This window comes from Dermochelys coriacea, chromosome 28, assembly GCF_009764565.3.
Source record: "Dermochelys coriacea isolate rDerCor1 chromosome 28, rDerCor1.pri.v4, whole genome shotgun sequence".
Taxonomy (NCBI): domain Eukaryota; kingdom Metazoa; phylum Chordata; order Testudines; family Dermochelyidae; genus Dermochelys; species Dermochelys coriacea.
In genome coordinates this window covers 2,424,510-2,451,295 of record NC_050095.1, presented here as the reverse complement: position 1 = coordinate 2,451,295, position 26,786 = coordinate 2,424,510, and the positions used below count along the sequence as shown (strand labels likewise).

At 51.4% G+C, this 26,786-nt stretch overlaps 1 protein-coding gene across 8 annotated transcripts in view; it reads right to left on the bottom strand.

Annotated features, from left to right (window-relative positions):
• Positions 1 to 17,748, bottom strand: part of LOC119849428 (zinc finger protein OZF-like) — a 776,365-nt gene extending 758,617 nt beyond the window's left edge. For 3 of the 8 annotated variants that reach the window (XM_043503815.1, XM_043503817.1, XM_043503819.1), the window contains exon 1: positions 17,556 to 17,748. In XM_043503815.1, the coding sequence (XP_043359750.1) occupies positions 17,556 to 17,589 (34 nt within the window). In that variant the 5' untranslated portion in view covers positions 17,590 to 17,748. Of the gene's footprint in view, positions 1 to 606; positions 623 to 1,306; positions 2,260 to 12,003; positions 13,348 to 13,689; positions 13,807 to 17,555 lie in introns of those variants that run through there. The other 5 variants (XM_038386532.2, XM_043503820.1, XM_043503818.1 and 2 more) reach the window with 5 other exon arrangements.
• Between the last annotated feature and the right edge of the window lie 9,038 nt (positions 17,749 to 26,786).

Genomic DNA, 26,786 nt, shown 5'->3' with positions numbered 1-26,786 from the left:
TGTCACAGTAAAGGGTTGGCTCAAGGGGATGTGCTGTGGCCACTGAACCTGAACCACACCTGAGCCCTATCTCTGGTAGCTTTCACACAATGTGTTGTGCATTTTTCTTACATTCTGCTGAAATTCCTCTTGGAAGCTTTGCCCTCTGATTACAACATGTCTGGGTCAAGAGTATTATTTTAAAGTGCCCTAATATCCACATGCAGACTTTTGCTCGGTCTGCACTTAAAAGTTTTTCCAGCGTAGCTCTGTCAGTTTGGGGTGTGAAAAATCACACCGCTAACCAACGTAGCTAGGAGAGCAAAAGCTCTAGGGTACACACAGTTATAGTGGCAAAAAAACCCAAACCACTATTGAATAAAATCAAAGTAATTAAAATGCCCATAAACTACATTAATGCAGAGTTACAGTGGCCCAGTGCTTCCTCCTGCCCTCCCAGCATGTGGATGGGAGCTAAAATTAAACCTCTGAAAACTAGGAAATGAAGAGTTAAAGTACATGCCATAATCACAACACAACCTTAACTCTGCCCCTTCCCTATCCCCGGACTTAGCATTTGCCACTGGGAATGGTTCAGGAAGGCTGATGCAAAGGTTTACAAATTACCAGGGAAGTGGCAGCTTCAACATCTCAGGAAGTCTTTGAGTCAAGACTAGATGCCTTTAATCCAACACAAGGCATTCAGCTCAACTTGGCAGCAAATGGATGAAATTTTCTTGCCTGTGTTATAGAAGAGGTCAGACTAGATGACCTAATAGTCACATCTGGCCATAAAAAACCCATGAATCTACAACAGATACAAGGAAGGACTAAGAGAACATGTCACTGTTTGTGTTGTGTTGCACAGATGGGAATAGCGGCATCTATCTGCATGCCCTCCAGCCTTGTGCACTCTGTCATCTCTAGCTAGAATTTCTCGCTGGAGGGATTACTTGGAGCAGCTTGGCAGAGCTGTGACTGGGATATGAAGGGGGGGTATGTCTGAAACTTGGGACACCAAGTCTGCCTCATTTCCATGCTGAGTGTTGTAGGTTGTGTCAGTGAAGGTACACAAGGACGTGTTCTTGTCACATAGATTGTCTGCAGCCTGGTGGCATATGTGTAAAGAGAAATTGTTAGACTTTGTGCTGTACTGCTCCTGTTCCCAAAATGTTGTGTAGCAGGGGAGGGCGGAGGGCTAGTGTGTGTGTCACTGGCATGTCGGGGTGATGCTGAAACAGGGCAGAGTAGAGGTGGCATTGTGGGGTGTTGGGAACCTTAACTCTGCATTTCCCCTTCCAAGAACCGAGGGGACAGGAATCCTTACCCAGCGGGGTCACATTCTCATAGTTCTCCTGCATGACGTCTCTGCAGAGGGCTCTCTGAGCGGGGTCCAGCAGAGCCCCCTCTTCCCTGGTGAAATACGCAGCCACCTCCTCGAAGGTCAGCGGCCCCTGAAAGAGCAAGAGTCCCACACTCAGGACCGGCTGCCCCACTATTCGTGGGGGAGAGGAGGCAACCAAATGGGAGCTCCGGGAGGCTGCTGTCACGAGTTCAAACCCCCCACAACGCTCAGAGCACCCAGGAAACACCAGGGCGAGGGGATGAAGAGGGAGCCCCGTGTCTCTCCCAGCAGATCCATCACCCACCGACTAACCAGAGACCTGCAGGAGATGGGGCCCCTAGCAGGGTCCAGGGAGAGCTGCCTGGTAGGAAGAGAAGGGGGAATCAATCATTTTAAGAGCAATGGGGGAAGGATCTGCTTGGGAATGATGAGCCATATGTGATAAGGGGAGAGAAAAGGGGAAGAACTAGAGAGAATCTGGAGCCGTGCGAGAGAGGGAAGCGGCACAACCAGGGAAAGGGGGCAATTAACTCACCCCCACCCCCCCCCACTGCTCCTCCGGGGATTTCCTGGCTGCACAGAGACCGTTCAAACGTCCCCTCCCCCACACCCCAGGGGAACCCCGCCGGGCCCCAGTCTCGGCCCCCCCCGCAGCCGTGCCGGGGGCCGATCCCCGGGGGCTGCAGCGGCTGGGGCTCCCCGGGGCAGAGAGTCACTTTCCTGCCCGGCCCCAGCGCTTCCCCCGGGGGCTCCGGAGCGGACGGGGGCAGAGCCCGGGGCTGCTCCCCCGCGGAGAACGGTCCCGATCTCCGGCCTTTGTTCTCCCCGGGTCCCGCCTCCCGCGTCCTCCAGCCCGCCCCGCTCCCGGCTGCTCCTGCCCCTTCCGCTGGGTCCTGCAGACACCGGCCCGGGCTGCCGCTCCCGCCCCTGCCCGGGTGGGGGGGGGGGCAGGCAGCTGCTGCAGGGCGAGTCCCACCCCCAGCCCCTTGCAAGCGGGGCGGGGGGCGCAGGGTGAAAATCTCTGTTTTAGCACCTTAGGGTGCACGGAGCACGCGCAGTCGCAGCTGGTGAAGCAGCTGGAGGCAGGGTGAGGAGGGGGCTGAGGGGTAAAATCGTGGGGGGAGGAACCGGGGTGAGGCCCGCCCGAGGCTGACAGAGGGCAAAAGCCCGGCACGGGCCGAGGGGGACCAGTGCGACACCAGGGTTTGCAATAAGGGCGGGGGTGGGGGGCAGAGGGGCTCTTTTATTTCCCCTCCCCCAGACAGCACCTCCCAGCATGGGCTTCCCAGGGCTGGTGCTTCAAAGCCCAGCGGGGCACGGCAGCGTCTCCCTGTCTGATGTGGGGAAGTGAGGTGCTGCCGCGAAATGTTTGACCTGCACCCCCTCACACTACCTGACTCCTCGCTTCCTGCTCCTCTTTGCACCTGAAGACAGAGAGCAGGTTTCCCCCCCTACGGGGGCCTGAACTGTCTCTGTGCCCCCCAGGAATTCCCAGGGGGAGAAGTGTGGGTGTGGGAGGGGAGGTAACTGCGTCCTTTTCCCTGTTTGTGCCACTTGCCTCTCAAATCCCGAGACAAATTCTCTCTACTTCTTCCCCTTTTCTCTCTCGTTATCACATATAGATATGAATTCCCCCATTTCTCCTAAAATTATTGACTCCCCCCTTCTCTTCCTACCAGGCAGCTCTCCCTGGACCCTGCTAAGGGCTCCATCTCCTGCATCAGTCTGGGGCTAGTCGCTGTGTAATGGATCTGCTGGGAGAGACAAAAGACCTCTCACTTTGTCCCCTCACCCTGGTGTTTCCTGGGTCCTCTGAGCAGAGTGGGGGTGGGACTCTGTTGACTGCAAGTTTCAGAGTAGCAGCCGTGTTAGTCTGTATTCGCAAAAAGAAAAGGAGGTGCCACAAGTACTCCTTTTCTTTTTGTTGACTGCAAGTCTCCCAGAGCTTCCATTTGGTTGCCTCCTCTCCCTCACAAATAGTGGGGCTGTGAGGGGGGCAGCAGGTCCTGAGTGTTGGACTCTTGCTCTTTCAGGGGCCGGTGACCTTCGAGGAGGTGGCTGTGTATTTCACCAGGGAAGAGGGGGCTCTGCTGGACCCCGCTCAGAGAGCCCTCTGCAGAGACGTCATGCAGGAGAACTATGAGAATGTGACCCCGCTGGGTAAGGATTCCTGTCCCCTCAGTTCTTGGAAGGGGAAATGAAGAGAGAAGGTTCCCAACACCCCACAATGCCACCTCTACTCTGCCCTGTTTCAGCATCACCCCGACATGCCAGTGACACACACACTAGCCCTCCGCCCTCCCCTGCTACACAACATTTTGGGAACAGGAGCAGTACAGCACAAAGTCTAACAATTTCTCTTTACACATATGCCACCAGGCTGCTGACCATCTCTGTGACAAGAACACGTCCTTGTGCACCTTCACTGACACAACCTACAACACTTAGCATGGAAATGAAGCAGACTTGGTGCCACAAGTTTCAAACACACACCCTTTCATATCCCAGTCACAGCTCTGCCAAGCTGCTCCAAGTAATCCCTCCAGCATCATATTATAGCTAGAGATGACGGAGTGCACACAGCTGGAGGGCATGCGGATAAATGCTGCTATTCCCATCTGTGCAACACAACACAAACAGAAAAGGAGTACTTATGGCACCTTAGAGACTAACAAGTTTATTTGAGCATAAGCTTTCGTGAGTTACAGCTCACTTCATCGGATGCATCGGATGTAGCTCACGAAAGCTTATGCTCAAATAAATTTGTTAGTCTCTAAGGTGCCACAAGTACTCCTTTTCTTTTTGGGAATACAGACTAACATGGCTGCTACTCTGAAACAACACAAACACTAACAGGTTCTCTTCGTCCTTCCTTGTATCTATTGTAGATTTATAGGTTTTTATGGCCAGATGTGACAATTAGGTCAACTAGTCTGACCTCTTCTATAACACAGGCCACAGAATTTCATCCATTTACTGCCGAGTTGAGCTGAGTACCTTGTGTTTGACTAAATCATCTTCCAGAAAGGCATCTAGTCTTGACCTGAAGACTTCCTGAGATGAAGAATTCTCCACCTCCCTTCGTAGTTTGTAAATCTTTGCACCAGCCTTACTGAACCACTCCCAGTGGCGAGTGCCAACTCCAGGGACAGGGGAGGGGCAGAGTTAAGGTTGTGTTGTGATTATGGCATGTACTTTAACTCTTCATTTCCTAGTTTTCAGAGGTTTAACTTTAGCTCCCATCCACATGCTGAGTGGGCAGGAGGAAGCACTGGGCCACTGTAACTCTGCATTAATTTATGGGCATTTAATTACCTTCATTTTATTCAGTGGGTTTTTTTGCCACTATGAGAGTGTGTATCTAGAGCTTTTCCCTGCCCATGGGTCTGTCCACTCGTGCTCTGTCCATTCTTCTACTGTCTGTCTCCTCAGATCCCTTCACAGGGAGGAGAGTTTAATGTCAGATCTGTGGGCTACACGTTTTCAAAGTCTCCCATCAGTTTCAAAAACCCAAGAAGAGCCAAGCAGCCCCCAGCCTCTCCTGCCCCCTCTCCCAGGGCAGCTCAGCTGGGCCCAGACCCCTCCCTCACCTGACTCACAAAGGGACTGTGGGTTTCCCTGGCATCTAGGTAAGTAGACAGTGAACCCCATGCCAGGGGCCTGGCCTGAGCCTGCCAGCCCTTTGAGAGAGGAGCCACCCCCAGCTCCTGCTAGGTGTCCTGAATCTAAGGATCACCTGCACTGGGGAGCTGTCCAGAGACCAAGCAGCCTGTGTCTCTGAGACAAGCTCGCTGGGGCTGGCTGAGGAAGGAGCAATGCAGACAGGTTACTGCAGGCTGAGTGAGGAGTCTGTGCTCATTGCACGTCCAGCACCGAGCCATCATGTGGCTGGTTCTTGGTAAGAGACAGCGGCCTTTTCTTCCTGCCCAGAGAATCCCACACAGAAAAGGTGCCAGGACATTTTTTGTGTCCTTTCCTAGAGTTTTAAAGCTCACAACCTGAACAAAGAAGAATTGCACCATGGGGAGCCATTCCGATCTCCCCACGGGTCATCAGCAGAACAGGGCCATTCGATCCACCACGTACAGCTCTGCCCCTTGAGCTAGTAGCGTAACTGAGAGCTGTAGGCTGTTCTCCTGCATGTGGGCCAGCCACTAGACGGGGATCCTCTACCACCGAGATGACAAAATGTTTAGCCTGAACAGGGAAGTGAGCTGGTTAAATGGGACATGAGGAAAATAGAGAAGGTGTCACCACTGGAGTAAAAGAAGTTTACATCAGCTGAGGTTCTGGCCCATTTACTGTAATGGAGCCAGGGTGATTAACATCAGCTGGGGATCTGGCCCATCTGCTCGTCTTTTCCCCAATTCTGCTCGCAGACCGTACCAGCTGCTGCTGCCCCTCGGTCCCAGCTGTGAGGGGTGTGAAGCCCTTTCATTCTGCAGTGCCTAGTTCCCATACATCTGAGGGACTTCAGCTGCCCTCTGTCCCGAGGGGCCCCCCACTCCCAATCCAGCTCCCACCGCTCCATGGGGCCTTCTGCCAGGAGAGGAGCATTGCAGGGGGATGGGTCCCTGTTTGCCTGTTCTCTCTAGCTAGGACAGTCAGGGTGCCCAGAACTGGCGTATCTGAGCACCGTGGTCCTGTGTGGAGCTGCCACTCACCTTCCCCTCCTTTGGTCTCATCTTGCATTGAATCCAGCCTTTTTTCTCTCCACCATCATCATACTAAACATGCTGCACTTGCCTCCTGCTCCCTGTTGTGTGTAAAGAGTCTTCTCTGTAACCTCTGCCTGCTTCCCCCACCCCATTTCCGCACCGTTCAGTCTATGTTGATGTGGCTTTTTCTCTCCAGGATCCCCCCCTTCTCCTTTGGCATTGAGCATCATCTGGAGAAGCTCAGGAGGTTGGATTCTGAGAAGCACCAAGGTGACCTAGGAGCACAAACCCCCACTGCCCTTCCATGGGACTGGTGCTTGGCCCTTTGCTGTGAGCAGGATTTGAACCTGTGGAGGCAAACCTCATGGGATCGGGGGAACCAAAGTCAGGCTGGGGCAGAATGTGCCATTTGACCCCCCCGCCCCCCATGGACAGGTTCGTGCTTTGGTGACCCTGTGATTCCATTCCCAGATCACAGAACCCCACAAAGGAGAGATTTACAGATTAACGGGGTGGGGGCTTGTGCTGAGCAAAGGCTGTTGTGACCACAGAAAAAGCTGTGGTGGGGTTTGAAGGACAAATCCCCAACCAGAGCCCTTGCTGGAGCTGGGGTGATCTCTGGTTCTTTCCTGGTTTTTAATGCTTTCCCCTGAAGAATAAACATGCTTGCACCAAAGAGCTGGGTGGGTATCAGTGTTGGACGTGATATTGCCCTTAGTCACTGCAGAGATAGCAAAGGGCAGGTGCTGGCCATTTAGGACTTGCTGTGGGCTAGGACGGTGTAAACAGGGCTGGTGCAGCCTGGAAATATGCTGTTCAGGAGACGGAGAGACACGTGTCTCTGCCCAAGAGAGGTGACCTCGGGGAAGTCTAAGAGTGGACCACGGAGGGGGAATCCAGGTGCAGTTGCCCTGAACGGTGACAGTGAGGTTACAGCGGGACCCTGTAGCCAGCACGGCCAGCTCCAACCACCCACTGGCCTGAACTGCCATGCAATGTTTTTAACACAACCTCGAGATCTCCTGCAGCTGTGGGAGGAAGGGAGCTGGGAAGTGGGTAAAGGGTTTCCCACTCCGTCTGCCATGGAGTCAGTACCTTCCCCCCCAAATAATGTGACAGTGGGGATGTGTGACGGGGAGTACACACCGCACACTGGGCAGGAAGGGGTTAACCCCACAGTGCGGGCGAAGGAATTCCCGCCTCTCAGACCGTACTGGGCATGCTCCAGGTGCTATGCTCAGTATAAAAAGGGAGCAGCCTGGCTCAGTCTGGGCTGACTGCTGGAGAAGAAGGATCTCTGGGGGGGAGGTGCCAGCTGGACCAGAGATCTGTGGCCATCAGGAGCCTGGAGATCCTGATGCCTCATGAACTGCAGCTGCAGGAAGCGATGCCAGGTGGGTGAGCGAGTGGTGTCTCCCACCGGCGTGAGGTCAGCATGTTTCGGTGGGATTCCCCGCTGACCCAGTGGCAGACCACTCCAGGGCCCTGGGTCGGGTGGGCCCAGGCCCCTCTATCTGGACCAACACCCCCTGATGGTGGCTCCCCTGGGTATTAGCCACTAGGCTGTGCTGTCCTGAATGCAAGGGCTGTAGTGTTGATGCTGGCCTCTTGGCCATGCTGCCCTGTACCTGAGGGCTGCCATGCAACCCTGACCCCTGAATCTCATCATGGCAAGACCCAATGCAGCCTGGTAGGCTGTAACTGCAGTCACAGCATGCTCCTTGACCACCCTGCCAGGAGCCGGGATGTACATGTACACTGTGTCAAGGACAGTCTGCCCCTCCCAGCAGAGATGATTTGTACCTGTGATACTAGAAGGGCACAATGTAAAGTGGGGGGGGGGGGGAAGAGGAGGAGACATGAGCTCCCCCTGTGTCCCCTCTGGGAGGAACCTTCTAGCCCCATGTCCCTGGCCTGGGGAGACTCACAGCAACAGTGTCTCCCTGGAGCTCCTGTGCACGCCCGGGCACCTCAGCAGGGAGAGGGGGGACAGGAAATGTCCCTAAGTTGGCTGAGCAAAAAGACCCAGCTCCGGGCACATATAGGGAGCAGAGGGGATGGGATGGAGCCACTTCTCCCACCGGCTGAGATACCCCCTTCCACCAACCTCTCATCATGCAGACAGATGCACTGCCCCGGCCCATGCCCACCCCCACTACTCTTGAAAGCCTGCGCTGGGAGCTCATTTTCCCTTGTGTGAGCCCCCTAGGATGAGATGTGTGGCCTCCCCCAGCTGATCCCATCTGAGAACCTAGGAGTTAATATTGAGGAAGTCGATAAGGCTCCGAGTCGGGCCGGCTGATCTCTACGGTTCTGGCCATGTAGCTTAGTGGAAGATATGACTCAATATCCCTTTTATACAGTTCATTAAAATGAACAAACAAAACGAACACCACATCTAACTAAACATAAACTATTATTAACGCCACTCAGCTAGCTCTGGGGCACACAGTACTGTGATCCCATTCAGGTCCGCTCAGGAAGTCACTCAGTTAACAATTATCTTGCTTTGGAGTCAAATCATCAGTTCAGCCAAATCATCAGAATTGTAAAGCAGAAAATCAGCCCTTATAAATCCTGAAACAGGAACCCAAGGAGGCAATGACTGTCCACTTAGTCATTAATCCCAATCACAGAACTTTACCCAGGCCATGTGAGCCACACTCAGCCACTTGAATATATGAACACTAACACCAATTTATTGTTCACATTTAAGCCACAACTTTGGAGCGTCCATCTTAGACCTCACCAGTGTGTAGCTAACCTCCCGCTGGCTTCTACAGATTAAAAACCTTAAAAGAGACACAGACCTTAATGCACAGAATTTTAACAGCATGTATCCGACAGCTCAGGTTCTTTGACCACTTTCATAGAACGAGGAGCAAATGTTCAACCATTTTCTAGGGCAGCATTTTAGGGTTATTTAGATTTGGGAATTTTTTTTAGCTCCTTCCTTGAGTGGCTGTGACAGGTTTCACACACAAGTGCATGCACTGCAGTAGAATAGAAAGGCTGGGATAGTTCCCACTTGATAAAAACAAAGCATGAAAAATAGAAAAAGTAACAATCAGATATTGAAACTGATTGATTCCAATTCTTCAGTTCTTTGGACTCCCCTGGAGTAGGAACTAGAGCTGCAGTTAAAGAACGAGGTGATGGGGTCGCCGGCTCAATATTGGACATTTGCAAGCCGTGTCGGGTATGAGGAGACAAGTCAAGGTTGGCATAGCCTGGTGGTGGTGATACAACTTCCTTCCCCAGAGGGGATCAGTCTGGGAGTCCTGGAATGTCCGTCTTTCTTAGGCAGATGCTGGTGCAAAAGGGTTTCCACTTTACCTGGGTCTTTACGGTTGAGGATTCCAGCTCACCCCACATTGTGGTCACTCCCCTGAAGTCTCCAGGCAAGTGAGGAGTGAAGGATGCCTTGGTTACAGACACTGTGGCCTGATCCACAAGGCAGACTTTGGGCCATCGTCCGTTTGGAAGAGTCCAAATTAACCCAGCAGTTTTCTTAAAATATCGGTTGCTCCAAACCACAGGCACTGTGGAGGTTTGAACTCCAAAGTGAAAATACCAAGGACAGTTTTGGGGAGGCTTCCGTAGCCCGGCTTGAGGCTTAAAAGTCCGAGCTGTGACAATGGGCTTCCTTAAAAAAGGAAAAGGGGTCAAAGCTCCCATAAAAATAATGGATAGCCAACCCCCCCCCCCCCAACAAACAAAACAAAAAAAATCCAAACCAAGCTACCTATTTCCTCATGCATCCATTGCCATTCATAAAAAGCACCGTGGGCCTCTCCTGACAGACATTATACATCCTCGCTTCTCTGCAAAGCGATTAACTCGGAGACCCATATAGTCTAATTGGGTAAAAGGTTACACACCTTGTCTCCTTCAGTAATGTTACTTTAGAGCTTGTCAAAACAAATTCCATTTGAAATAACTGAGGTTTGGGTCGGTGTTCTCCTGTACGCTATTTCTTTCTCACATTCCCCCCCGTCTCAGCCTTGGAGTGATATTGTACTTCAGAATCTATTTGTCAAAAAACATCACCAGAATTTTTTTTTTGGGGGGGGGGGGGGGGGGAAGGACCTGTATTGTTAGACATACTTGCTGACAGATAATTTGAAATAAATTACCAAAATAATTGAAGCTGGCATGATTACATTGTGTTATTTTGACAAAATACGCAGAATTTTAAAATATTGTGTGCAGAATTTTCCATTTTTGGTGCAGAATTCCCCCAGAAATAATACATAGCTGCAGCAGAATCCCTAGAAGTCACCAAAGGAGCAGAATATATTTTAAAAAAAAAGTGTGTGGCTACTGATTTCATTGTAGTGAATATTTGCAGCATCTCCCAAGTACAAGTTTGCCAAAAATTCCACTTCTATTTTCTCCACATCAACACAGGCAGGGACAGCGTTTCCCAAATCATAGGCCACACGCACCCAGTTACTTCAGTTAGTTGCACAATCTGGGGAGTGCTGCTGTTCACCATTACAGAGCAGAGCCCTAAACCCACTACTGTTTCCTTGTTAGCAAGCCGGATGGCTCGGAGCATCCTCTCCTGGTGAGTGAACTCCACTTGAGCTTCTTCCATGTCCTCATGCAGCAGTGGGGAAAAGACAAAAATAAAATAAGACAGTACTTGTTTAGCAGTCATTTCTCCAAAAGTCCCTGATAAATCTGAGCTACACCCAGGAGAACAAAACTAATATTCAGATATGTGACCAAATGGCCTCCGAGAGAGAGAGAAACCCGCAACGTAGAGCGGTATAAGTCACTTTCTCGTTCATACAACATGAAATTCCCGAGCAGGTTACATTTGATTACTCAGATATCAAGGCAGCAGATTTTCCCCCATCACTTTCTACTCTGATCCATTCACACCTGCTTCACTCAACAGCCCTTCATTATTATGGAGCCTGTTTTTTAGAAAAAAGCATCGTAATTGGAAAAAACTGCTGACCTTCTCCTCTGCAAACGAGCCCAGTTCAAGAGGAAAAAGCCCAGGAGTGGCTTTGTCAATAGACAGAAACTGGGATTGATCGCATGGTGTTTAGGATCCATTGGAATTCCCCATCCAGGTCTGTGACACTTTCATCTTTCATCTACATGAGTCAGATTTAGGATTAAAGTGTTGCTATTAAGTTTGGGACGTGGAGGGGTAGAATATAGGTGGATAAACTCCATTGTGGCTCAGACAGACCCTAGTGCTGCTGGAGTGAGCGGGCTTAATGACAGTGATGGGGAAGGAGGGAATCCCTCAGACTCACCCCGTTTCCTGCCAGTGTTGCAAAGGCTGAAATGATACATTTGTCCCACTCCTGCTCCTCCTCTTTGATATTGAAATAGATTTTTCAATAAGAAAAGTGGTAAAAAGAAAAATACCTGCTGCCCAGCACAACCTGGACCAGTGCGAGAACAACTGGGGATGAGACAATCTGTCACCAAAGGGGGAACTTGGTGACTAACACTCACTCTGCTAGTGCGGGGACAGTATAAATGTGATGGTCAGGGATTGTCCAGAGCAGGAACATTGGTGTCAATTAAGACAGGTCAAAGGGGAAGGTGCGAGCTAACCCCAACCCCTGTGCATGGGCTATGTCAGCACTGCACATATAGCGGGGTGTTTACATTAGGATAGCTACCTCCAGCAGGCTGGAAAATCCTAGAGGAGACAAAGCCCAGGTCAATTTTAGCTCAGTGTATCTACTTGAGGTCACCCCTATTTCCCCCACCTGAGGCTGATGAAAACTCCTGGCCAGAGGGACACATGCTCCCAGGAGAGAGGAGTTGGTAGAAAGGACCACGGGAGTCACCCCAAAGAAGGGCGATCTGCAAAAAGGCAAAAGCGGGGCAACTCATCTCGGGGAGCTGAGAGAACAGGGTGATGCAAATGGTGCAAACAAACCAAAAGGTTGCTATGTGGGAATTAGCAAGCATGTTTTTTAAAAAAAACAAAAAATGCTTCTCAGCCCTACACAAAGTTTTTATGCTGTCTCTCTCTCCTGTGGAGACTCTGATGTCTATTCAGGTGTGAGCTGCGGATGAAACTTTTCCCGCACACCAAGCAGCGATAAGGTCTCTCGCCCGTGTGAATCCTCTGATGTATGATAAGGGCAGAACTCACACTGAAGCCTTTCCCACACTCACAGCATTGATAAGGTGTCTCGCCTGTGTGGCTTGTCTGATGGGCGCTAAGGTTTGATTTCTGACTGAACAGTTTCCCGCACTCATAGCACTCATAGGGGCGCTCTCCCGTGTGGATTCTCTGATGTCTAGTAAGGTCTGACTTGACAGTGAATTTTTTCCCACACTCGTGGCATTCATAGGGGCGCTCTCCTGTGTGGATCCTCCAATGTGTAACAAGGGCTGACCTCTGCGTGAAAGTTTTCCCGCACTCAGAGCATTTATAGGGGATCTGTCCCATGTGGATTCTCTGATGTCCAATAAGTTCTGACTTGACAACGAAGCTTTTCCCGCACTCACAACATTTATACGGTCGCTCCCCTGTGTGGATCCTCTGATGTCTAATAAGGGCTGAGCTCTGAGTGAAGCTTTTCCCGCACTCGCAGCATTCATGGGGCCTCTCTCCTGTGTGGATCCTCTGATGATTAATTAGGTCTGAGTTGACAGTGAAGCTTTTCCCGCACTCACAGCATTCATAGGGTCGCTCTCCTGTGTGGATCCTCTGATGTATAATAAGACCTGAGCTCCGAGTGAACTTTTTTCCGCACTCACAGCATGTATAGGGTCGCTCTCCTGTATGGGTCCTCTGGTGATTAATAAGAGCTGAGCTGTCAGTGAAGGTTTTCCCACACTCACAGCACTCATGCGGTCGCTCTCCTGTGTGGATCCTCTGATGTCTAATAAGGGCAGAACTCAGAGTGAAGTTTTTCCCGCACTTGCCGCACTCGTGGGGTCTCTCTCCCGAGTGGATCCTGTGATGCCGAATAAGGTGAGAGCTCTGGCTGAAGCTTTTCCCACACACACCGCATCCATAGGGCCTCTCTCCTGTGTGGATTCGCTTGTGTTTCATAAGGTCCGAGTGGCTACTGAAGTGTTTCCCACACTCAGTGCATGTGTTTTTTCTCTCTTTTGTAGATATTCTCTGCTGGGCTGTGATTTCCTTGGAGTCCTGGTGAGGCCCCTGACAATTAATGGATTTGCCCACTTTCTCCCTGGGCTGGTTTCCCTGCTCCCCCTCTGGCCTGTGCTGGCTCTCACAGGCTTTCCCCTTCACACGACACCTGGCCACATTCCCTTTCGATCCTTGCGGTAATCCCCCATGTGCTTCCATATGCTCAGCATCTTCCTGCTGAGGATTCAGCTCCTTGTTCTCATTCACCATCCCAGCACCTGCTAGGATAGAGGGAGAAACCTCAAACAGGGGTGGAAAAGGGGAAAACAAACCAAAATTAGAGCTAGAGAGACAGAAAAAAATCTAGTAGCTGAATTCTCCAAAACTCTTCTCCTTAGGGGAGAGAGGAGGGGAACAATTCTGCCTCCACATCCCATCAGGGAGGGAGCTGCTGCTGGGTGTCAGTCAGGATGGGTAGGAAGCCGTGAGTGATAGCTGCCCATAGGGTACAAGGCCTCCTGGGGATACTCCTGAACTCCGAGAGCTCCCAAGGCCTTTTTAGGGAGTCCCAGGTATTTCCTTCAGCCACAGAGTGTATTTGAATTGATTAAATCATCCCTCACATTCACAGGCACCTCTTGTGATCCCTCCTTCCTCAGAGCCCTGGAGATCCAGGACCCACAGCTCCTCCCCTTGTTCCAGCTGGGAGATCACATCAGGTTTGGAAATGGGAAAACTGGCTGAGGGGAAAGAAAACAAGGGAGATCAGGGGAGTTCATGTGACATTTGTCACAAAGTCTATTACTTTAACCCCAGCCCATTTTAAAACAGTCAAATCCTGGGGGCAGCTCCTCAGGTGTTCAAAGGTGCAGGACACTCTGCGTAGGAGGGATTTAACCATCCCCATCTCTGCTGGGAACACACACAGCCAGATACTGCTCATAGAATCATAGGGTTGGAAGAGACCTTGGGACGTCACCTAGTCCGATCCCCTGCTCAAAGCAGGATCAACCCCCACTAAACCATCCCAGCCAGGACTTTAAGCTGGGCCTTAAAAACCTCTAAGGATGGAGATTCCACCCCACCAGGGAACCCGTTCCAGTGCTTCACCACCCACCTAATGAAACAGTGTTTCCTAATATCCAACCTAGACCTCCCCCACTGCAACTTGAGACCTTTGCTCCTTCTTCTGTCATCTGCCACCACTGAGACCAGCCAAGCTCCATCCTCTTTGGAACCCCCCCCTTCAGGTAGTTGAAGGCTGCTATCAAATCCCCGCTCACTCTTCTCTTCTGCAGACTAAATAACCCCTGTTCCCCCAGCCTCTCCTCATAAGTCCTGTGCCCCAACCCCCTGATCATTTTTGTTGCCCTCCACTGGACTCTCTCCAAGGTGTCCACATCCCTTCTGTAGTGGGGGGCCCAAAACTCCAGGTGTGGCCTCACTAGTGCTGAATACAGGGGAATAATCACTTCCCTCCATCTGCTGGCAACACTCCTACTAATACAGCCCAGTATACCATTGGCCTTCTTGGCAATGCAGCTCCTAAAACACAGAGTCAGTAACTCCGTGTTCCAGGAAGTAAAGACTCCAGCCAGAGCGGAAGTCATCCTGGATCTGCTTTTGAATCAGAGAGAAACAACGGGAGAGGTGTTGGAAAGCCGGGACCGGTGAGCACGGACTGGAGGGATTCAGCACAGTAAGGAAAAGGAGGGTCTGGGGGCATCACTGAATGTCATATCCCAGGGGCTTGTCTACACCTGAGACCCAGTGACTGTCCTGCTGTAGTGCATCAGTGTAGACGCTCACTACAGTAACGGGAAAGGTTCTCCCATCAGCGTAGATCATCCACCTCCGCGAGAGGCAGTAGAGAGCTTGACGGAAGCATTATTTTCTGTTTAAAGACCAACTTTTCCAACTACCCTAAATTCCACATGTTTATTTGGATTCTCTTGAAATTAGCAGGGCACATTTTTTCATGGGCATTCAGGGAAGGGTTAGTGGTTCAACTAGGGGGAGATTTGTTAAAGAGATACCTAAGATACAGCCCCCCCCGCCCCATCTCCTTTGGCAGCTGTTTTACAAAATCATCTTCCTCTTGTCATATTTTCTTACCCACAGCTGGGGCTGAAACTACAGTTCTCTTTGTCCCCAGACTGATTTCTGTCACTTGGCATTTATCTCAGGTAGTACGTAGCCCCTACTGCCTCTTTGGGTTGGCTCAAGAGGGTCTATGTTGCAGCCATTGAACCTAAACCACACCCCTGAATTTGAGATGGAGCCCAACCGCTGATAGTTTCAGACAATGTGTGTTGTGCCTTTTTCTTGCATTCTGTGGAAGTTTTCCCCTCTGATTCCAAAATATGTGGGTTCAGTTCTATTTTAAAGTGCTCTAAAGTCCACATGCAGAGTTTTGCCCGGTCTGTACTTACAAGTTTTGCCAGCGTAGCACTGGCAGTTAGCAGTGTGATTTTTACACCCCTAACCATCACAGCTGTGCTAGGAAAAGGTGTAAGGTAGACACAGTTATAGTGGCAAAAAATCCATTTTAAAAAAAAATCAGGGTAGAAGACCCATAAAGTACATTAATGCAGAGTTAAGATTGCCCAGTGCGGCCTCGTGTCCTTCCAGCATATGGATGGGAGCAAAACTTAAACCTCTGAAAACTAGGCGATACCTGCAACACAACCTTAACTCTGCCCTTCTCTAATCCTTGAGTAGGCACTAGCCACTGGAAACAGTTCAGAAAGATTGGTGCAAAGGTTTACAAACTACGAAGGTCAGTGGCATCTTCTCCATCTCAGGAAGTCTTCAGGTCAAGACTGGATGCCTTTCCGGAAGATGATTTAATCAAACACAAGGTATTCAGCTCAACTTGGCAGCATCTGGATGAAATTCTGTAGCCTGTGTTATACAGCAGGCCAAATTAGATGTTTGAATAGTCCTTTCTGGCCATAAAATCTATGAATCTACAATAGACACAAGGAAGGACTAAGAGAACCTGTCAGCGTTTGTGTTGTGTTGCACAGATGGGAATACCGGCATTTATCCACATGCCCTCCAGCTGCGTGCAGTGTAGCTGTAATTGAAAGGTGGGGGGATTAGTTGGAGCAGCTTGGCAGAGCTGTGACTGTGGGATGAAGAGAGGTACATGTGAACCCTGAGGGACCAAGTGTGCCTCATTTCCTTGCTGTGTGTTGTAGGTTGTCAGTGAAGGTGCACCAGGGTGTGTTCTTGTCACGGAGATTGCCAGCAGCCTGGGGGCTACTTCTAGCAGACTCCAAGGTTGATCAATGGCAAAGTGAAGACAATAACTCAGAAGGACACCTCATGGTGAGGGGAGGGGAGTGTGTAGCGAGGAGGCCTGGCCTCCCTCAGAGCTAGACCCTGAAGGACCATAACCCATCCTTTGGGCTTCAGAATCGGGAAAGCCATGCCCACCCCACCGGACGTGGAGGGGCAGGACAGGAAGCGGAAGTACAAAAGGATGGCCATTATTTCCGCTGGAGCTGCAGAGGGAGATGGATGCTTCCCCCCTGTTGCCGGAGCAGGACGTTGACTGGGAGCTCCCAGGACTGCTGCCGGACACCTGGCTAGAGCTCCCAGGGCCGCTGGTTGAGCAAGGTGCTGACAAACACCTGGGGCTACCGCTGACCACCCATCCCGGGGAGACAGAGGACACCTACAGCATGGAGGTGCCCAACTTGGGGGAGGTAGGAAGTAGCCCAGAGAAACTACAGGACCGTCTGGTTGGGCCTTGGCCTGACAGGTTGGCGTGCAGTGGGTGGATCCCCGCTGACCCGGTGGTGCAACACTCCGCCACTGTTAGGGCCCTGGGCTGGGACCCGGTAGAGCAGGGTTGGCCTGGGTCTGCCTGCCACCTCACCCCTGGGGTGGCAACCTCCCCACCTTAGGCCAGAAGGCCTATGTCTGGTGCTCACCCTTGCCAGAGCCCCTAACTGCCTGCTAGCCCATCCTGACTAAGGGCCTGGGCTCGTATACTGTGGTCCTCTGCCCTGTTTGCAAGCCAGAGCCCCTAACTGCTTGCTGCCCCGCTCTGCCTGAGGGCAGGGGTTCACAGACTCACTATTGCTCAGCCAGGATCAAGTGGCTGAGCAGTCTAAAGGCTGCTAATTCCCCACTAATTGATTGCAGTGCTAAGGGCTGGACAGCACGGAAACATGGCCTCCCCCAGGGCTAGACCCAGAGAGATGGCCACGCAGGCTTGCAGAGTGGTATTGGTTTGCAAATCTGAGCTGGTGAGCGTGGAGTAGGCTCAGTGTTTGAGTGAGGAAGCTTCTGTTTGTTACGCTGGACCTAAATCCAAATTTGGCTTTAGCAAAGAGAAGTTGTTAGACTTTGTGCTACACCCAGAGTGTTCTGTAGCACGGAAGTACATGCTAGTGTGTGTGTGTGTGTCATTGTGGGGTGTTGGGAACCTTAACTCTGCATTTCCCCCTCTAAGAATCGAGGGGACAGGAATCCTTACCCAGCGAGGTCACATTCTCATAGTTCTCCTGCATGACATCTCTGCAGAGGGCTCTCTGAGCGGGGTCCAGCAGAGCCCACTCTTCCCTGGTGAAATACACAGCCACCTCCTCGAAGGTCACCGGCCCCTGAAAGAGCAAGAGTCCAACACTCAGGACCTGCTGCCCCACTCACAGCCCCACTATTCGTGGGGGAGAGGAACATAAGAACAGCCATACTGGGCCAGACCAAAGGTCTATCTAGCCCAGTGTCCTGACTTCTGACAGTGGCCAGTGCCAGGTGCCCCAGAGGGAATGAACAGAACAGGTCATCATCAAGTGATCCATTCCCTGTCGCCCATTCCCAGCTTCTGGCAAACAGAGCTAGAGAAATGCATCCGATGAAGTGAGCTGTAGCTCACGAAAGCTTATGCTCTAATAAATTTGTTAGTCTCTAAGGTGCCACCGGTACTCCTTTTCTTTTTGCGAATACAGACTAACACGGCTGCTACTCTGAAACCTGAGAGCTAGAGACACCGTCCCTGCCCATCCTGGCTAATAGCCATTGATGGACCTGTCCTCCATGAACTTATCTAGTTCTTTTTAGAACCCTGTAATAGCCTTGGCCTTCACAACATCCTCTGGCAAAGAGTTCCACAGGTTGACTGTGCGATGTGTGAAGGAATACTTTTTTTTTGTTTGTTTTTAAACCTGCGGCCTATTGATTTCATTTGGTGACCCCTAGTTCTTGTGTTATGAGAAGTACATAATACTTCCTTATCTACTTTCTCCACACCAGGCATGATTTTATAGACCTTGATCATATCTCCCCTTAGCAGTCTCTTTTCCAACCTGAAAATTCCCAGTCTTATTAATCTCTCCTCATACGGAAGCCGTTCCATTCCCCTAATCATTTTTGTTGCCCTTTTCTGAATGTTTCCCAATTCCAATAGATCTTTTTTGAGATGTGGCAACCACATCTGCATGCAGTATTCAAGGTGTGGATGTACCATGGATTTATATAGAGGCAACATATTTTCTGCCTTATTATCTATCCCTTTCTTAATGATTCCCAACATTCTGGTCGCTTTTTTGACGGCTGCTGCACATTGAGTGGATGTTTTCAGAGAATTATCCGCAAGGACGCCAAGATCTCATTCTTGAGTGGAAACCGGTAATTTAGACCCCATCATTTTATACGTATAGTTGAGATTGTTTTCCAATGTGCATTACTTTGCATTTATCAACACTGAATGTCATCTGCCATTTTGTTGCCCAGTCACCCAGTTTTGAGAGATCCCTTTATAGCTCTTCAGAGTCTGCCTGGGTCTTAACTATCTTGAGTAGTTTTGTATCATTTGTAAATTTTCCACCTCACTGTTTACAACTTTTCCCAGATCATTTATGAATACGTTGAATAGGACTGGTCCCAGAACAGACCCCTGGGGGACACCACTATTTACCTCTCTCCATTCTGAAAACTGACCATTTATTCCTACCCTTTGTTTCCTATCTTTTAACCAGTTACAATCCATGAGAGAACCTTCCCTCTTATCCCATGACAGCTTACTTTATGTAAGAACCTTTGGTGAGGGACCTTGTCAACGGCTTTCTGAAAATCTAAGTACACTATATCCACTAGATTCCCCTTGGTCCACATGCTTGTTGACCCCCTCAAAGAATTCTAGCAGATTGGTGAGGCAGGATTTCCCTTTACTAAAACCATGTTGACTCTTCCCCAACAAATTATGTTCATCTGTGTCTGACAATTTTATTCTTTTACTAAAAAGAAAAGGAGTACTTGTGGCACCTTAGAGACTAACAAATTTATTAGAGCATAAGCTTTCGTGAGCTACAGCTCACTTCATCGGATGCATTTGGTGGAAAAAACAGAGGAGAGATTTATACACACACACACACACACACACACAGAACATGAAACAATGGGTTTATCATACACACTGTAAGGAGAGTGATCACTTAAGATAAGCCATCACCAGCAGCGGGGCGGGGGGGGAGGAGGAAAACCTTTCATGGTGACAAGCAAGGTAGGCTAATTCCAGCAGTTAACAAGAATATCTGAGGAACGGGGGGGGGGAGAAATAACATGGGGAAATAGTTTTACTTGATGTAATGACTCATCCATTCCCAGTCTCTATTCAAGCCTAAGTTAACTGTATCCAGTTTGCAAATTAATTCCAATTCAGCAGTCTCTCGTTGGAGTCTGTTTTTGAAGCTTTTTTGTTGAAATATAGCCACTCTTAGGTCTGTGATCGAGTGACCAGAGAGATTGAAGTGTTCTCCGACTGGTTTTTGAATGTTCTAATTCTTGGCGTCTGATTTGTGTCCATTCATTCTTTTACGTAGAGACTGTCCAGTTTGGCCAATGTACATGGCAGAGGGGCATTGCTGGCACATGATGGCATATATCACATTGGTAGATGCGCAGGTGAACGAGCCTCTGATAGTGTGGCTGATGTGATTAGGCCCTATGATGGTATCCCCTGAATAGATATGTGGACAGAGTTGGCAACGGGCTTTGTTGCAAGGATAGGTTCCTGGGTTAGTGGTTCTGTTGTGTGGTTGCTGGTGAGTATTTGCTTCAGATTGGGGGGCTGTCTGTAAGCAAGGACTGGCCTGTCTCCCAAGATCTGTGAGAGTGATGGGTCGTCCTTCAGGATAGGTTGTAGATCCTTGATGATGCGTTGGAGAGGTGTTTTAGTTGGGGGCTGAAGGTGATGGCTAGTGGCGTTCTGTTCTTTTCTTTGTTGGGCCTGTCTTGTAGTAGGTGACTTCTGGGTACTCTTCTGGCTCTGTCAATCTGTTTCTTCACTTCAGCAGGTGGGTATTGTAGTTGTAAGAATGCATGATAGAGATCTTGTAGGTGTTTGTCTCTGTCTGAGGGGTTGGAGCAAATGCGGTTATATCGCAGAGCTTGGCTGTAGACAATGGATCGAGTGGTATGATCTGGATGAAAGCTAGAGGCATGTAGGTAGGAATAGCGGTCAGTAGGTTTCCGATATAGGGTGGTGGTTATGTGACCATCGCTTATTAGCACCGTAGTGTCCAGGAAGTGGATCTCTTGAGTGGACTGGTGCAGGCTGAGGTTGATGGTGGGATGGAAATTGTTGAAATCATGGTGGAATTCCTCAAGGGCTTCTTTTCCATGGGTCCAGATGATGATGTCATCAATGTAGCGCAAGTAGAGTAGGGGCATTAGGGGATGAGAGCTGAGGAAGCGTTGTTCTAAGTCAGCTATACACCACTTTCTACAAGCCATTACCCTCTGATCCCACTGAGATTTACCAAAAAACTACAGCATTTGCTCAAGAAACTCCCTGAAAAAGCACAAGAACAAATCCGCACAGACACACCCCTAGAACCCCAACCTGGGGTATTCTATCTGCTATCCAAGATCCATAAACCTGGAAATCCTGGACGCCCCATCATCTCAGGCATTGGCACCCTGACAGCAGGATGGTCTGGCTATGTAGACTCCCTCCTCAGGCCTTTCATTACCAGCCCTCCCAGCTATCTTCGAGACACCACCGATTTTCCTGAGGAAACTACAGTCCATTGGTGATCTTCCTAAAAACACCATCCTGGCCACTATGGATGTAGAAGCCTCTACACCAACATTCCACACGAAGATGGACTACAAGCCGTCAGGAACAGTATCCCCGATACTGTCACGGCTAACCTGGTGGCTGAACTTTGTGACTTTGTCCTCACCTATAACTATTTCACATTTGGGGACAATGTATACCTTCAAATCAGCGGCACTGCGATGGGTACCCGCATGGCCCCACAGTATGCCAACATTTTTATGGCTGACTTAGAACAACGCTTCCTCAACTCTCGTCTCCTAATGCCCCTACTCTACTTGCATAGAAGGTTTTCTTCCCCCCCCCCCCCCCGCTGCTGGTGATGGCTTATCTTAAGTGATCACTCTCCTTACAGTGTGTATGATAAACCCATTGTTTCATGTTCTCTGTGTGTGTGTATATAAATCTCCCCTCTGTTTTTTCCACCAAATGCATCTGATGAAGAGAGCTGTAGCTCACGAAAGCTTATGCTCAAATAAATTTTAGTCTCTAAGGTGCCACAAGTACTCCTTTTCTTTTTGCGAATACAGACTAACACGGCTGCTACTCTGAAACCTGTGATTCTTTTACTAGAGTTTCAACCCCTTTGCCCGGTACTGACGTCCGGCTTACCAGCCTGTAGTTGCCCGGATCACCTCTGCAGCCCTTTTTAAAAATTGGCATCACATTAGCTACCCTCCAGTCATTTGGTACAGAAGCTGATTTAAATGATAGGTCACAGACTACAACTAGTAGTTCTGCAATTTCACAGTTGAGTTCCTTCAGAACTCTTGGGTGAAAACCATCTGGTCCTGGTGACCTATTTACTGTTTAGTTTATCAATTTGTTCCCAACCCTCCCTTAATGACATCTCAATCTGGGACAGTTCCTCAGATTTGTCACCTAAAAAGAATGGCTCAGGGTTGGGAATCTCCCTCACATCCTCAGCCATGAAGACCAATCCAAAGAATTCATTTAGTTTCTCCACAATGGCCTTAACATGGAGTGCTCCTTTAGCACCTTGATCGTCCAGTGGCCCCACTGGTTATTTAGCAGGCCTCCTGCTTCTGATGTATTTAAAAGTTTTAATATTACTTTGAGTCTTTGTCTAGCTGTTCTTCAAATTCTTTTTTGGCTTTCCTAATTATATTTGTACACTTCACTTGCCAAAGTTTATGCTCCTTTCTGTTTTCCTCACTAGGATTTCACTTCCACTTTTTAAAGGATGCCTTTTTGCCTCTCACTGCTTCTTTTACTTGGTTGTTTAGCCACGGTGGCACTCTTTTTTGGTTCTTTTACTATGTTTTTTTTTAAATTTGGGGTGTACATTGAAGTTGAGCCTCTATTATGGGGTCTTTAAAAAGTTTCTATGCAACTTGCAGGGATTTCACTTTTGACACTGTACCCTTTTTTGTGTAGTTCTCATCTCTGAAATTAAATGCTACAGTGTTGGGTTGCTGTGGTGTTTTCCCCAATACAGGGATGTTAAATGTAATTATATTATGGTCACGGTTACCAAAGAGTCCAGCTATATTCACCTCTTGCACCAGATCCTGTGCTTCACTTAGGACTAAATCAAGAATTGACTCTTCTCTGGTGGGTTCCAGGACCAGCTGCTCCAAGAAGCAGTCATTTAAGGTGTCAAGAAACTTTATCTCTGCATCCCGTCCTGAGGTGACAGGTACCCAGTCAATAGGGGGATAATTGAAATCCCCCATTATTATTATTGAGTTTTTTTTATTTTAATAGCCTCTCTAATCTTCCTGAGCATTTCACAGTCACTATCATGATCCTGGTCAGGTGGTCGGTAATATATCCCTACCGCTATATTCTCATTACTCAAGCATGGAATCTATCCCCACCAGCACGACCTGTTCTGTCCTTCTGATATATTTTGTACTCTGGTCCCATTTATGTCCCATTGATTATCCTCATTCCACCAAGTTTCTGTGATGCCTGTTATATCAATATCCTCATTTAATACAAGGCACTCTAGTTCACCCATCTTATTATTTAGACTCCTAGCATTGGTATATAGGCACTTTAAAAATGTGTCACTTTTTAGCTGTCTGCTGTTATGATATAATTGAAAGGGACTCTTTTTTTCATTTGACTCTTTCTCATCAGATCCTACCTATATTTTATCATCTTCCAGCCTCTCCTCCTTCCTAGGACATAGAGAATCTCCAATAATAGATCCTCCCCTAAGGGATGTCTCTGTCCGACCACGTGCTCACAGCATCCAGGAAACACCAGCGTGAGGGGATGAAGAGAGAGCCCCTCCTCTCTCCCAGCAGATCCATCACACACCTACTAGTCACAGACTGATAAGGAGCTGGTGCCCCTAGCAGGATGCAGGGAGAGCTCCCTGGTAGGGAGCCCAACACCCTCAGCATTGTGAGGAGCTGGATATGAAGGGAGGGGAATCTCCCCAAACCTTACTGGTGGGAGCCCCCTTCATATGTCACTGCACCCGCTGGTGAGTCAGGTCAGGCTCCAGCACTGGGAGTCTGGTCAGTTTTCCCAGCTCCATGTAAGTGGGTTATTTCCTGTGCCACAAATGAGGGCATTTCCACCTCCGAACCTCATGGGTCTGTTCCTAGAATCTAGGCCACTTATTAAACTAGTCCTGACAGGTTTGCCACCCCCTGTCCTCCTCCCCCCCTTACTCCACCCTGTGCATTTCCTGCCCCACTCCAACCTCCAAACCAGACGGTGCAAACCTTCCCATCTCCAGAGTATTTGCTGTCCCTCTCTCTCCTGCAGGACCCCACCAGACACCCCCCCCCAGATAATCCCTACCTGAACGGGTTCCTCTGCAGCCACTTCTCTCCCCTGTCCCATGGGAGGACGGGATGAACTGGAGCGAAATGTGGATGTCATTCTGCAGCCTGGGAGGGTGAGAAGGGCAGTTGGGGGGGGGTTTCAGAACAGGCTTTAGCTAATTTCACATCACGCTTCCCACAGGCCCTTGCCCTGAAGACAGACATCCTACATTCTGCCATGCTGGGAAATTACTTGATCTCTTTATTCCAGTGTAGACCTGGCCCCTCCTGCCAGGCTAAGCCCACAGAGAGATTTTTCAGCCTCCCCAGTAACAAATTCTCTGAATAAAATGCTAGAAAAGAGCAGTACCAAAGGGACTGGGCAGGCTCCATGGGGGACGCTGGCTCTTCCCTTGCCCCCGGCCCTGTTGCTGGCAGAGAACGCCCCCCCCATCCCCACCCCAGAGTCAGCCTGTCTCAGGGCTCCCCACACAGCCCTCCCCCATCCCCACCCCAGAGTCAGCCTGTCTCAGGGCTCCCCACACAGCCCCCCCATCCCTGACCCAGGGCAACGATTTCCCACCTAAACAAACACAAATTAGTGCAGATCAAATGGGTAGGGAACCCCCCCCCCCACGGGAGGAGATTTTAAATGGACATTTGAGAATTACGGAGAGACCGGGGGGAATCAGGCGAGACGAGAGAGCGGATCAGGTGAGGGGAAAGGGGGGGGCGCAGGGGATCGCCCCGGAGTTTATAGCCACGTGTGAGATACGGAGAGAAAAGGGGACGAACCGGAGGGAATTTGTATCGGGGGGGGGGGGTGAGAGGCAGGTGGCACAAACAGGGACAGGATCCAATTAACTCCCCCCCCCTTCCCCCGCCCGCCACTTCTCCCCCGGGAATTTCCTGGCTGCACAGAGACAGTTCAACCCCCCCCCCCCCGCCCGCCGCAACTCCGGCTTCTCCCCTCCCTGCCCGACACCCCCCTCCGGCCCCCCAGGGGACCCCCCCCGCCGGGCCCCAGTCTCCGCCCCCCCCCATCCCAGCAGTGCCGGGGGCAGATCCTGGCGGCGGCTCCACTGGGGCTGAGGCAGCTCCGGTTCCCTGGGGGCAGAGAGTCACTTTCCTGCCCCCCCCCCTGGGGTCTCTCACTCACCGGGGGGCTCCGGCTCCGGCGCGGGGGCTGGGGCGGGCAGAGCCCGGGGCTAGTCCCAGCTGCAGAAAGCCCCCCCCGGCCGGGCACGGAGGGGTTAATGACGCCCCCCCCGCACAGAGCCCCGGGGGGGGGGCAGCAGCGGCTCGGCCCGGGCTCCCGGGTCACACGGAGGCCGCCGCAGCGTCTGGTCCGACGGTCCCAAGCCCCGCCCCCAGGAGCTGCCCCGCCCCCGGCCCCTGCCCGAGCCCCGCCCCCAGGAGCTGCCCCGCCCCCGGCCCCTGCCCGAGCCCCGCCCCCAGGAGCTGCCCCGCCCCCGGCCCCTGCCCGAGCCCCGCCCCCAGGAGCTGCCCCGCCCCCGGCCCCTGCCCGAGCCCCGCCCCCAGGAGCTGCCCCGCCCCCGGCCCCTGCCCGAGCCCCGCCCCCAGGAGCTGCCCCGCCCCCGGGCTCTGGGCTTTGTTCTCCCGGCCCCGCCCCCCCCAGCTGCCGCAGCCCGGCCGGGGCCGGGGGCGGGGCGAGCGGAGCCAGGCGAGCAGGGCGGAGCCGCAGATTGGCCGGGTCAAGATACAAAATGTCTCTGCCGCCGGAACAATGGGGCGGCGCAGGATCGGGCCCGGGGGCTCCAGCCCCTCCCCCCCGCAGGATCGGGCCCAGGGACGCCAGCCCCTCCCCCGTCGCAGGATCGGGCCCGGGGGCTCCAGCCCCGCAACCCCGCAGGATCGGGCCCAGGGACGCCTGCCCCTGCCCCCCGCAGGATCGGGCCCGGGGACGCCAGCCCCTCCCCCGTCGCAGGATCGGGCCCGGGGGCTCCAGCCCCTCCCCCCCGCAGGATCGGGCCCAGGGACTCCAGCCCCTGCCCCTCCCCCCCGCAGGATCGGGCCCGGGGACTCCAGCCGGAGCCGGAGCAGGGTCAGCCTCTCCCACGTGCTCAGTCACATCTGCTGAAGCTGCAGCAGCGGCCCTGGCCGGGGGAGGATGAAAATCTGTTCACCAGCCCCGAGCGGATCCAGGGCGCAGAAGGGTCTGGCTGGTTCCCCACCGGGAGCTGGGAGACTCGGGCTGTGCTGCTTGACACCTGTGGGTGACTTTCCGCCAGGGGCTCCTTTGAACCCAGGTTTAGCCTGGGTGCACCCAGCTAGTTGGATAATGCAACCAACTGATGCCCCTGGCTATGTTCCTGGACCTCCCCTGAAGCCGTGTGCCAATGCATCTCGGTCATTCTTTGACGTTTCTGTGACAACCTCTGGCTTTTTTCTAACATGAGAAATAATTTGTCAGGTCCTAACTTTTCACTTTGGGCCGGTCTGCGGGCCGGCTGAATTCTCCACCCCTCGCCGTCTTCATAAGTCCAGCCTGGATATCTTCTAGAAGAGATCGTCTAGCCTAGGCCGACGTTCTGGGTTCGACGGAGATATTATTGGGGTGTGTTACCGCGGCCTGTGTTAGCCACAAGGTCAGACTAGATGAGCGTAATGGTTAGAGATTTACGCGGATGCAAAATCTGTGTCCACATCCGATCCGCAGAAATGGTCCGTGGATATAAAGCGGATATCTGCAGATTTCCAGGGCTCTAAGTTTGTATCCGCATCCGAGCCGTGAACATCGGTGTTAGTGAAGTTGTGCGTTCCCTGCCGCCAGGCCCCTTTTGTGCCACCTGTGGTGTTGGCACCATCTGTCCCATTTACTTTCTGCAGACTCGGGCCGGCCCCCACCAGTGCGAAGTGCCAGGCTTGGCGCACCGCCGATGGC